The 12,154-nt window shown below is 42.2% G+C and overlaps 2 protein-coding genes across 2 annotated transcripts; one reads left to right on the top strand and one right to left on the bottom strand.

Moving 5' to 3' along the window:
• The first annotated feature begins 917 nt into the window (after window positions 1–917).
• Window positions 918–5,292, top strand: ndufaf3 (NADH:ubiquinone oxidoreductase complex assembly factor). Its single transcript, XM_035388399.1, has 5 exons — window positions 918–1,064; window positions 2,963–3,158; window positions 3,319–3,385; window positions 3,896–3,996; window positions 4,277–5,292. Exons 1-5 carry the CDS (start codon window positions 976–978, stop codon window positions 4,370–4,372), a joined length of 549 nt encoding a protein of 182 aa, XP_035244290.1. The 5' UTR covers window positions 918–975; the 3' UTR covers window positions 4,373–5,292.
• Window positions 5,293–5,727: 435 nt separating this feature from the next.
• On the bottom strand, window positions 5,728–11,974 carry zgc:112334 (uncharacterized protein LOC619199 homolog). Its single transcript, XM_035388578.1, has 11 exons — window positions 11,844–11,974; window positions 10,960–11,067; window positions 10,573–10,669; window positions 10,099–10,233; window positions 9,790–9,988; window positions 9,066–9,197; window positions 8,624–8,723; window positions 8,134–8,305; window positions 7,630–7,774; window positions 6,886–6,940; window positions 5,728–5,871 (listed from the first exon to the last, which is right to left on the bottom strand). The coding sequence occupies exons 1-11, from the start codon at window positions 11,883–11,885 to the stop codon at window positions 5,728–5,730; spliced, it is 1,329 nt and encodes a 442-aa protein (XP_035244469.1). The 5' UTR covers window positions 11,886–11,974.
• Between the last annotated feature and the right edge of the window lie 180 nt (window positions 11,975–12,154).

Below are 12,154 nucleotides of genomic sequence, written 5' to 3'. Positions count from 1 at the left end.
AAGTAGTTCAATCTCTCCCATAATAAACAGATCCTTTCTTGACAGATGTTTCAACTGAGTAAAAGTGTCTCCCTCTCTAATCTGTTTCCTATGACACTCCTTCTCAATGCTCTTTTTAAACTATATTCCCCATTGATATATTAACTTGGATATTTTCTGACTGCAGACTTGATTTGGCAACTTTATCAGCCATTTAATTTCCTTTAATTCCCTTATGGCCCAGAACCATAAAACTGCCACCTCACATCTCATCTTCCCATCTTTCGCCACGTCCTCGCAGGTTTACCCAATTAGTTAAAGAAAGCTGTAATCTTCTCAATTCTAGTGAGGTCTCTCCCATCTCGGCCTGTATTGCTGCCACAGGTGTTGTTTTCATTACCCCACAGGTTAATCTAAGAGCCTGTTTTTTAATTACATCTAGGGTGTTCAACAGACTACTGCTACTGAGCCATACATAATGCTTCTGTAGTCTATCTCTGATCTTATTAAGCCTACATACATTTTCTTCTTCTTTGGCATCCCATCTCCTCCCCATTCCTTTCCTATCAGACATCTCGTAACATTTAGCACTTTCTTACATGCATCTATTATATTATTTATATGTGTTGCCCGTGTGTTTTATCAATCCTAAAAAAAAAATTCACATGGTTTGCTAATTGGGGCCCTAATATAACCTCCTTTCCTTCCTCACTTAGGTGTAACAGCATAATACAGCAAACCTGCCCTTTCCTTGGAGATATTTTTCTCGATTTTCTAAGGGCATGACTACGTCCAGTTAAAGTAAAAGTTATAGTAAAAACATATTTAGGGTCATCTTTATTTTCATTATTCTCTAATATATACGTAATTTCCAATCTATGGATCCTTTCTCTTTATCAACTGGGGACGCGCACGCAAAACAACACACGCGGGCACGCCCTTTTCGACATGCAGGCCACGTAATCGAACACAGAGCGACTACGAGTTGTCACAATAATGGCTGTGGCTAACTGCACTCGACTGTTCTTGAGAGGCACCGCGCATGGCCTACGATTAGCTTCAGTACGCTCTCCGTTGTTATTAAGGTATTGATTATCATCTTCATACATAATATAAACAAAAACCGATAAAGGTACTCTTTTTCGCTGATTTATAGTAACACCAGTTGTTACTTTGCTTTGCTAAAGTAGTTAGCTTGGAGAGGTCATAATTTAGTGAATATCGAAGTTCCGGTAGGCATCTAACACAGGTATACCTTGCTAGCCTGCTAAAATGAATGTTTACTAGAACACAGAATGTGATTTAGCACGAATACTGAAGTAATCTGACAGTCTAAATAAGTACCATACATGTAATTTGGAAATTCTCGCAGACGCTCCTTTGACAAGGACCGTGCAGCTCTGTGGTGAAGCAGTGACTTCTGGTAACCATTAGAGCGCTAAATTTCACAATAAAAGTTTCAGTTTCTTATTAATTATTTTGTAGTGTTGTGCCAAAAATGATTTAATAATCAAATTATTTGGTTACTGATCATATTTTCGAGTCTTCATGAATAAATCTGATGAATTGGTCAGCCCGATTTGTTACGTACTTGACTGTAGTCTATGTGCCGCCACAAGTCTTGTTGTCCTGCAAAAGCAAAGGTTTCTAACTCAATAAAATGGGGTTAGAATGTGTTCCTCAGAATGTCTGCAGTCTCAGTCATATGAGCTTCAGATAATGCATTTCTCCTAGGAATTGTGGCTGCTAGGTTTTAACTACTGTACAGCCACCCTTGTTTATATATGAGGCATCACAAATATTTTACCTAAATGCAATGGATTTAGGTGAATAATGGCAGATGCATGTCTGTACTCACCGCCTATAATAACCTATCTGCTATTTATGCTTGCACAAGTTACCTTCATTCATTTCTGGATTTTCTGGTCCACTACAAGTAGATTTGTTCAGTCTAGATTGAAGAATTATATTTGAAGCTTGTTATTTAGTAACTATACTTGAATAATTTTGTCTTGTGACTGTACTGCTGCTTAACCCCATACTTTCTCTACATTCTTGTGTTTCTGGCCAGCTGGCTACTATTCTCTATGGTTTGCATTCAGTGGATGATGGTGCCTTTCTCCACCAGAGTGCCTAATCTTCTGCTATTTGAAAGTTTAAATATTGGGTTCCCAAGTGGTCGTGATGAATGTCCTGAGGTGTTCAAATATGAACCGCAATATTGTGTGAAAGCACAGTACTTATTTATAAATATTGTGTGTAAATGCTGTATATGTAAATGCTGTGCAGTGGGTAGCACTGTCACCTCACAGCAAGAAGGTCGTGGGTTAGAATCTCAGCTGGAGGCCTTTCTTGTGTGGAGCTTGCATGTTCTCCCCATGTCCGCATGGGTTTCCTCCGGGTACGTCGGTTTCCTCCCACAGTCCAAGGACATGCAGATAAGCTAACTGGAGACTAAATTGCAAATAGGTATGAGTGTGTGAGTGAATGGTGTGTGTGCCCTGCGATGGATTGGTGGCCTGTCCAGGGTGTATTCCTGCCTCTCACCCAATGCGTGCTGGGATAGGCTCCAGCACCACCCGCAACCCTGCTCAGGATAAGCGGGTATAGATAATGGATGGATGAATGGATGCAGTATGTGTAAATGCATATAAATAGACAAATTCAAATGGCATGCCTTTAAGATAGCACTGGAACCAACCAAACAAGTGCATGTACAGAACTCAGCCTCTACATCGACACAGACTCACACTACACAGTGCACATATTAGCAGGATTGGATTTGGAGCACCCTCCGTGAGCGGGTATAGATAATGGATGGATGGATGGATGGATGTGTTTAAATATACTGTGTTTAAATAATTATTATTAATATGATGAATAATTGAACTAACATTTTCTGATAGTTGAGAACACTGTGCGCGAGTGCACTATATAGATAGTTTGTGTAAATAATATTGTGTGTTCCCTGTACACCCTCCAGCCTCCCCATGACACGGACCCACAGACTGGGCCCCAGCGATGATGAGCTATACCAGCGCACCACAGTGTCTGTCATGCAGAGGGAGGAGTCAGGTGGAGTCTTGATCTATGGCTACAGTCCCCGTGGGTTCAACATCGATGGAAACAGTGTGATAGGGCCTTGTGCACTCCTGCCCCCCACGATCCTGCAGTGGAATGTGAGTTAGGGAGCTTAGGGGGGGGGTGTAGCAGTACTTGTAAGGAAGTAGAGGAAGAGAGATGAAGGAAAGATGGAGAGAAGGAAAGAGGTAGGGAGGGAGGAAGAGAGAATGCATGTGTACCCACTTATAAGCCAACAAGATCTGTTTCACCCTGCAGGTGGGCAACTACAAGGATATCACGGTGGAAAGCTTGGCCCTGTTCTACATGCTGGAGCCCCGTATCGGTGAGAAACAGCATGCGCACACACGTACATGTATACATGCACAAAAACAGTACACATGATTTTTTTGGCTGTAAAATCTTGCTATGCAAGATGACCTCACACACTGACTCAGAGGGTATGTTTTTTTTGTCATTACTGGACAAAGCCTGACAAGTTCCCAAATAGATCAAAATAGCATGCTTATTGTTCAGATTTATCTGTGTTCATTATTAGATTTAATCATTCTCCAGTGTCTAACCATTTTGATTATTATTATAGTATTTTTAGGTGTACTGCCAGAGCCCGTGTCTCACAGGACCACAGAGACATGGTTCTCTGAATAGAGGAGATTTGCTACTCTCTAATGTAGTGTGACATTTTTTATTTGCCAGATTTGATACTGAATTAATCACTTGTGTGCAGACTTTTTGCACATTCATTACCCTTGAACCATGTTGAGTGTTATGTTGCTAAATAGAATTTAGTGTTTTGATATCGCAAAATGCAAGTAATATCACTTTTCTGTCTCAGAGGTGCTGGTTTTGGGCACAGGAGGACGAGTGGAGCGGATCGACCCAAATGTTTTAAAGTTCATGAACAGAAAGGGCATTGCTGTGGAAGTACAGGACACGGTAAGGACCCACCCCCTCGGTGGCATTATTCCATGATCAGTCTGCTTCTCTATCATCTCCCATTTGTTTAGATTTCTTAATATTGGACCTTTAGAATGGTTCATTTCTTCATATTGCCGGAGCTGGTTATATATATTAATATTGTATTAGTATATTTGAAAGAGTATCATTTTACATTTTTTGAAAATAGCATTAAAGGTGTCATAGAAGCTGGTTTACTGTTCTGGGCTGCCTAAGGATGGGAGGGTCATGTTTATTCTGTGTGTGCTCCTTGCCTCAGCCCAACGCATGTGCGACCTTCAACTTCCTGTCAAGTGAGCGTCGAATTGCAGCAGCTGGTCTCATTCCACCCCCTCCCAGCAGAGCCCTGGAGTAGCACCCCATACAGGAAATGATGTGACGGGGAAGAAATGATGCACCAATCAGGGTGGATTTAATGCAACGATACCCACTTGCATACTGGATTGAACACTGTGCCTGAAGATTGTGGTCCCCATCAAGCGCTACTAAGCTCCTGGATTTTTGTTTCTAATTATTTAGCATCATCCTCAACATTTTTTGTTGTTCTTTGTAATGCCACCACAGAGGAAGATGGAGGGACCAATCAGGAGAAAAGATCGGAGGAAATGCACGAGTACGGCACTGTAAAAACCTGGAAGTGCAAGGTCCCAAATCATCACTGGCTATAGCTAGACCACATAGTTACTATTACCGATCTGAACTGGTGTAGATCGCATAAATATAATATGGCGAGGAATAACTCCATAGCCAACCATCCAGTGAATTACCAGCAGATTTGCCAGCTTGTGTGTTGTTTCTTATCCTATGGTTAAGCACACAGCTATGTTGGTTTTGCCAACTCGTCTCAAATATGTGTGGACATGCGCTAATGATGAAGTTACAAAGCTAGCTTAGGTATTTTCCAGAACCACTTGGAGAATGATGAAGCAGAGCTGTATCTGGTTGTGCAGTGAGACCAATTAATTGTGTTTCAGACAATTCTGTATCTATACTGGTGTTTTGCATAGCCTGGCCTTGTTGCGTGCACTGCTATGTAAGTAGCTGTAAATAAGATTATCTGCAAATTGAGCAGATAATGCAACAGTGACTTGAGTTAAGTGCAGTTTCTTGCGCTGACAGTCATGCTTGTGTGTGAGTGTACCTGTGCACACATTTGTTCATTTGTTCATTTGTTAATCCAGATGACAGCTCCTGTGTGTAATCCAGGTTTAGTGTCCTTCTAGTCAAGGTTGCCATGGCTGTCCTTCACTCAGTAAACCAAATTAATCCTCCCTGTCCCTTCATCTCTATCCCTCTCGAGATAAGCACTTTCATACGAGCCAACATTAATCTATTATTCCATGTGTTTATCTAGGATCTCACACTCTGTGCTCTATCATGTAGAGAAACTCGGTCATTTTTAATTTCTCTCATGCACATTCACACAAACACGCAATCCCAGTGTCACACATATGCAATCATAGACTCTCTTTTTCACACACACACACACACACACACACACACACACACACACACACACACACACACACACACAGGAATCACAGGAGTTGATTTAATGGAAATTTTTTATTGCTTTAACCACAATGTTATTTGCCATCGTACATCACTCTGAAGACAATGCATGCTGGGAGATGTGGAAGGGGAGTTGGTCTGTTTCTCATTTCCCTACTATCAAAGGGTGGGTGTGTGCTGGGTTGGTCTTTGTGTCAGTCACTCAGTCCTCTCTGATGTGGTACTATTCTCCAGGCTGCTGAAGTTGAACTCTGACCCAGTAATGCGATGGTACATGTCCTTGATGTCCTCACATTCTGCCGTAAAGTGTGTGGCAGCGTCATATGACTTGGAGACAAACACCTGCAGGAGAAACGCATAGCTCTCAGCTGTCAACCCAAACCCAGCTCCTGACAAATGAAACATCCATCCATCCATTATCTATACCCGCTTATCCTGGGCAGGGCGCGGGGGGTGCTGGAGCCTATCCCAGCGTGAATTGGGCGAGAGGCAGGAATACACCCTGGGCAGGCTACCATTCAATCACACACTCATACCTATGGGCAATTTAGAGTCTTCAATTAGCCTAAGCTGCATGTCATTGGACTGTGGGAGGAAACCGGAGTACCCGGAAGAAAGCCACGCGGACACGGAGAGAACAGATTAGAAACCTAGGGCCTTCTGTGAGGCGACAGTGCTATTTTAAATAAATCCTAATTATTTCATGGTTAGTCAGCTAGATCAGAGTGGTATTTACACCCAAAGACCTGTGTGACGGTTGTGTTCTTATGACATCACCACGATCAGCGGCTGTGTTCCCACTTTATAAAATATAAAAAAATATATAGAGGCTTAGTGTTGAACAAAGCACCTTCACAATCTACTGCACACTGATCACAGTGCCCCCTGTTGGCGAGGTAAAATCAGCTTGTATGTGTGGGCAGAGGGTCGAGCGCAGACCGATTTAAATGAGCAACAACAGACACAAAATGAAAGGTGAAATTCTGCACTCAATAAGTGTTGCTGCAGGTATGTATAGCAAAAAGAAAAAAACGGTACTGTGCACACTGTACATACGGTTGGGCTCGGATGACTTGCAAAAATATTTTATTGATACAAAATTGCATGGTGCAAAAAAGAAATCACAGAGACAGACCTATATACACACTGTGTTGTGTTCCTTCTGGGCCCCATTTAGAATGGGTGAAATGGAGCAAAGACATCCTGTATTTTGTGTAATTCTGTATGTCTTACTTGTTTGTGTTATGTATGCACCTACTGTGGAAAATAATTTCCTCCTTGAAGACAAATAAACTATCTATCTATCTTAGCTATAACCTTATCTGACCATTGCATCCAGTACAACGCGGTCCTCACCTGGCTGTACCTCCCATCATCTCTGGGGACAAACAGGTCCTCAATGGAGACAAATCTGTGGACCAATCAGAGTTAATGTAAGTAAATGGTTCCCTACAATACAGTAGCTAATGGGGATCTAAATAAACAAACAAACAAACTAGGGAATTACTCCCTGCTGTGCAGTCCCTAGATAACACATCAGAAAAAAGCTTATAACACATAATACACTTTCAGGTTGTGTTTGTGGATTTTTATGCCTCCGCGACGGCACAGCCGTGGCCGGAGGCATTATGTTTTCGGGTTGTCTGTCCGTCCGTCCGTCCCGATTCTCGTGAACGCGATATCTCAGAAACACCTTGAGGGAACGTCTTCAAATTTGGCACAAATGTCCCCTTGGACTCAAGGATGAACTGATCAGATTTTGATGGTCAAAGGTCAAGGTCACTGTGACCTCACAAAACACGTTTTTGCCTTGAGGGAATTTCTGCACATTTGGCACAAACGTCCACTTGGACTCAAGGGTGAACTGATTAGCTTTTGGTGGTCAAAGGTCAAGGTCACTGTGACCTCACAAAACACGTTTTGGCCATAACTCAAGAATTCATACGTGAATTATGACAAAGTTTCACACAAATGTCTAATAGGATAAAATGATGAAGTGATGACATTTTATATCCAAACTGGCTACTGGTTGGCAGAGGCATACAACCGTGAGGCAGTATTTCTAGTTTCTGTTTGTGTTGTGGATGCGGTCGTACTCACTTCTGTAGAATGGGCTCCAGCAGCTCCAGTCCTGGCTTCACCTCTTTCTCAGGGTTATTGGTCTCCACAGTAGTGCTCACCATGGCAACATACTTCCCCTCAGCTGTCACATTGTGGGCGTAAGACACCACACAAACGTAGACGTCTGCGTGGCAGTTGATAGGAATGGACACAGACAGAAAGACTCAATCAGTAATAACTTTAAATCGACATTGCTACATTTGGGGGGTCTATTCTGGATTACATAGCTAGTGTTGTGATACTCGAGAGGCGCTCAACTGCTGGGAGTGAATCTCTCAGCTGCCAAGCACAGACAAAGAGGGGAATAATAGCAGAAAGGTCCCAAAGACTTTCCCAAGAAGCAAAATAAACTATTTTTTGACTACTTCCAAAAATAGAGCCAAGGTGCACGATTGCCTTGGACTGGTTGGCAGAAAATTCAGCAGTTTTCAAACTTGCACTGTGAACGCATGTAATAATTCATGTTGATCTGTGACACAATACCTGACTTTCTGTTGAGCTGTGTTTGAGGGATGATGATCTGACAGGAGCTGGCATCATGAGTAGATTTGATTGGATGGTCGAGTAAACAGATAACCCGAATGACACGGCTCACTTTTTTCACCCGATTGGGAACATAGCTGGGGTCACAGATCAGCTGCTTACAGTGAAATACCTAAGTAACATAACAAGGAAGAGCAATGAAAAGAGGATAAAGGGGAGATATGGAGGAAATAGAAAGGGAAAATGGAGAAGCTGATATTACAGCTGAAAGAGAGAAAGAATTAGAAAGAAAGCGGGTGATGGAGGGGGAAGGAGTGAAAGAAAGAGGGTAAGACAGAGGAAAGGAGTGGGAGAGGTAGAGAGAACAAGCGAGGTAGGAAGACCCAAGGGTTAAGTAAAGGGGAGGGGGGACAAATGAAGAACAGGGAGATAGGAGGAGATAGCAGGCGAAAAGGGGGTAAATGGTAAGGGTGTCCATCTTCTGATTCACCTGTCCCTCAGACTTCACTCCAACAACTTTACCGTTCTGCATCACTATCTCCTCCACCGCACGGTTCAGCATGTAGGCTCCCCCATACTCTACACTGAGTCTGAAGAAGAGAAATTATTATTACTATTATTATTATTATTATTATTATTACAGTTGTCCTAATTCTATGGCATTTACTGATGTTCATCTGTGGTAATGTTTAGATGTGATGTGATATGCTTTGGAGATTTTTACAAATGTATTTTCTGCCAATAAAAAATCTTGAATTTGAATATGAGAGATCTTGAAAGAGTGGGTGAGCAAGAGACTCAGAGATGGGGAGAGACAAGGAGAGGGAGAGAGTGACTGAGTGAGTATGAGAGAGAGAGAGAAAGAGAGATAATATATTGTGTAGTATTTCAGACTGCAGATATCTAAAGGAGGCTATGCTCTGTATTGTTACCGTGCAAATCCCTGCGGCAGCTCCCCCAGGCCATAGATGGGGTAGAGGTATGGACTGTGACTGAAGCGAGCCAGAGACTCTATGTACAGTCTGATGCGTTTAATCGTCTGGTGGAAAGGCTGATCCAAGTACCTGCAGACGCACATCGATACAAGTTACCATGGAGACATTGCATTAATCAGGGAGTAACCGTGGAGTTACCTTGTATGTATATTTCTGTGAGAGTAAAATAGTAGTAGATGTAGATCTAATTGTCACAGTAGAACAGAAGTGCCAGTGGTGTGATTCTTTTTCATTGTATTGTACCACATTAAAACCATGGTTGTTACTCCTATTGTGAATGTGAAAGTGGCTAGGTCCGACCAGATTTTATCTCTTTTCTGAATAGCAAAACAATGAAGGAAAACAATGTGTTCATACGTTTGCACTGCTCCAGCACTGACAGATGGCACACAGCAGTGGGCAACAGAGCTAGTGAAGTAAAATACCACTGTTCTATATTGGAGGAGATTTATTTGGAGACTATTGCTCACAGTAAGTGGGGAGCTATATAGAGAAAATCTCTGTAGTAGTGCTAATACAAAAAACTAGTAGAAGTAGTGCAGTAGCTGTAGTAATGGTTGTAGATGTAGCAGTATCAGTAATAGTAGTATCAGTGGTAATAAAATGATTAGTAATAGTAGTAGTAGCAGCAGCAGTGGTAGTAGAAGTGGTTGCTACTGACTCATCATTTTGGTGCAGAGCCAGGGCATGTCCTGTGAATTCAATGACATCTGGCCCAAGGTCATAGTGGCGGAAAAGCTCCCTGGTGCTGGTGCGTTTGGGCTCCATGTCATGGTGAGTTCCTGGGCTGCTCTCCTCATAGTTCAGCACAAAATGTAGCAACTTACGGAATCTACGCTTGTCAAACATGCCCATCAGATCTGACAGAGGGAAGATACACAGGTTACATGCTGGGATATGATGGAGTAAGATGTTATTGAGAGGTGAGAGTTACAGGAGTGATAGACGGGGGGAGAGTGACGGATGTCACCTGATGCCTGGGCCTCAGCCTCTGTTGATGGGACCTTGTGGACTCGTCCTGCATGGTACACAAAACTATCCTCCACCACCTTAAAGTCCAAATACCGAGTCACCCCTGTGTACAGTAGCATCTTCACTAACTCCCCTGCAACACACACACAAGCACACATGCACATACAGTTACACACCCAACAACATACTCACAAATAGAGATGAAAAGTTACTCACTGTGGACTTATTTACACACAGTATACACGCACACATACCGTATGTAGACACAGTTACACACCCTGCAACATACACATGCCTACACATGTGAAATTTCATACAGTGCAAACAAATTAATTATCACACATACTGCAACTCATTACTTACACACTCTTTATCCAAAGTGTCTCACGGACAGAGACACATGACCAAACGTAGATGCACAAACTGATATTATAGACTTCACAGTATGCCCCAATTCACACAGTTTCCTCACCATTGGCCAGCAAGAATTTGGGAATAAGGTCCACGTTCCAGTCACGTCCATGACCCATAGTATTAGGAGGACCTGATACGTGGAATTTCTTATACAGCTAGAGAGAGAGAGGACAATGTATTCAACACATTCATAAACGTACAACACACAGACAACTGCACACAATCAACACACAGCTACCTACATAGATACAACACACAGACAACTGCACACAATCAACACACAACTAACTACATAGATACAGCATTCAATCAACTGCACATACAACACAGACGACTGTACAAACCCAACAAACAACCATCTCACATACCCAGGTCTAATAAAGTCTGTCTAAATAAAATGTTTGACAGCCACACAACTTTATTTTTAGGTGATATATAGTAATACCTCTTCCAGTGGGGAGACAGAGGCGCTCTCCCCTCCATAGTATGGGTTCCGGTCAATGTGAAGGACTTTTTTACCACTCACTGACATTATCCCTGAAAGAATGCATTCCTGAAAGACAGAGAAATGTATGATATACATTTTATACAAGACCAATTTCATATTTGATTTGAATGAAAAAAAACATTTAAGAAAAGTTTGCCCTATGCTTTTTTCTGATCACCTATATAACATACTCCTCAGGACAGGCACTAGGACTGCCAAATTTTCATTATCACAGGAGGAGGTGTGAATGTCAGACAGATAATCCTGCTTACAGCCACTTGATCCAGTGAGTGGGATCATCAGAGCCACAAGTTCAGAACCTTGCCCTATTCCCTTTTACACTTTTACATACACACACACACACACACACACACATACACACACACGCACGCAAACACGCACGCACACACACCACCATCATAACCCATTATTGCAGCAAATATCCAAGGATGTTTCATTCTTCATCGTCTCATTTAATCAAAACTGATTTACAAAATGAACCCATACCCTCAGAAAACAAGGTTACTGTACATAAATTTGTATAGCTGCATTAACACAATACAACATTTGGTCAAATCATTAATTGACACTATTAACAAAATTTACAGAGGAGCATGAAATAAGCACTTTAAATGAACAGTGCATTCACACAATTGATACGTTTCCTGTATTAAACGGTCTTTAAACTGTTTCAGTTAGTGTTGGCAAGCATTTGAGGAAAATTAGTAATAGTACAGAGAGATGGCAGAGGTATAGCCTGGCATACATGGGTGAGGACAGGTATAGACTGTATATATATATATATATGGAATTCATCATATAGACACAAAGGCCACTCTCACCTTCAGACCTGTGCCCAAAACGATGACATCATACTCCTGCATGCTGGCTCTTCCCCGGAGTAAAGGTCCTGTTTCTGAGGGAGAAGTAGTTCTTCTGTAACTGGCAGGGGGCAGCCAATCCTCCAAGTGTGTCTATGAGTATGTGAATAGAAAAGTGCCTGTATGAGTGTGCGAGTTCATGCATGTGCGTGCTAGTCCCTCACGTCTCCGTCTCCAGTGGATCATGCAAGCGCATCTGCCCCATAGCACATAATCCTCTCAAATGTCAATCACAGAAGATGAGTTTATAGAATCTGATGCATCTGTGTGTG

This window comes from Anguilla anguilla, chromosome 13 (assembly GCF_013347855.1).
Source record: "Anguilla anguilla isolate fAngAng1 chromosome 13, fAngAng1.pri, whole genome shotgun sequence".
Taxonomy (NCBI): domain Eukaryota; kingdom Metazoa; phylum Chordata; class Actinopteri; order Anguilliformes; family Anguillidae; genus Anguilla; species Anguilla anguilla.
Note: the sequence above shows the minus strand (reverse complement) of the source record. Positions and strands in the feature narration are given on the sequence as shown.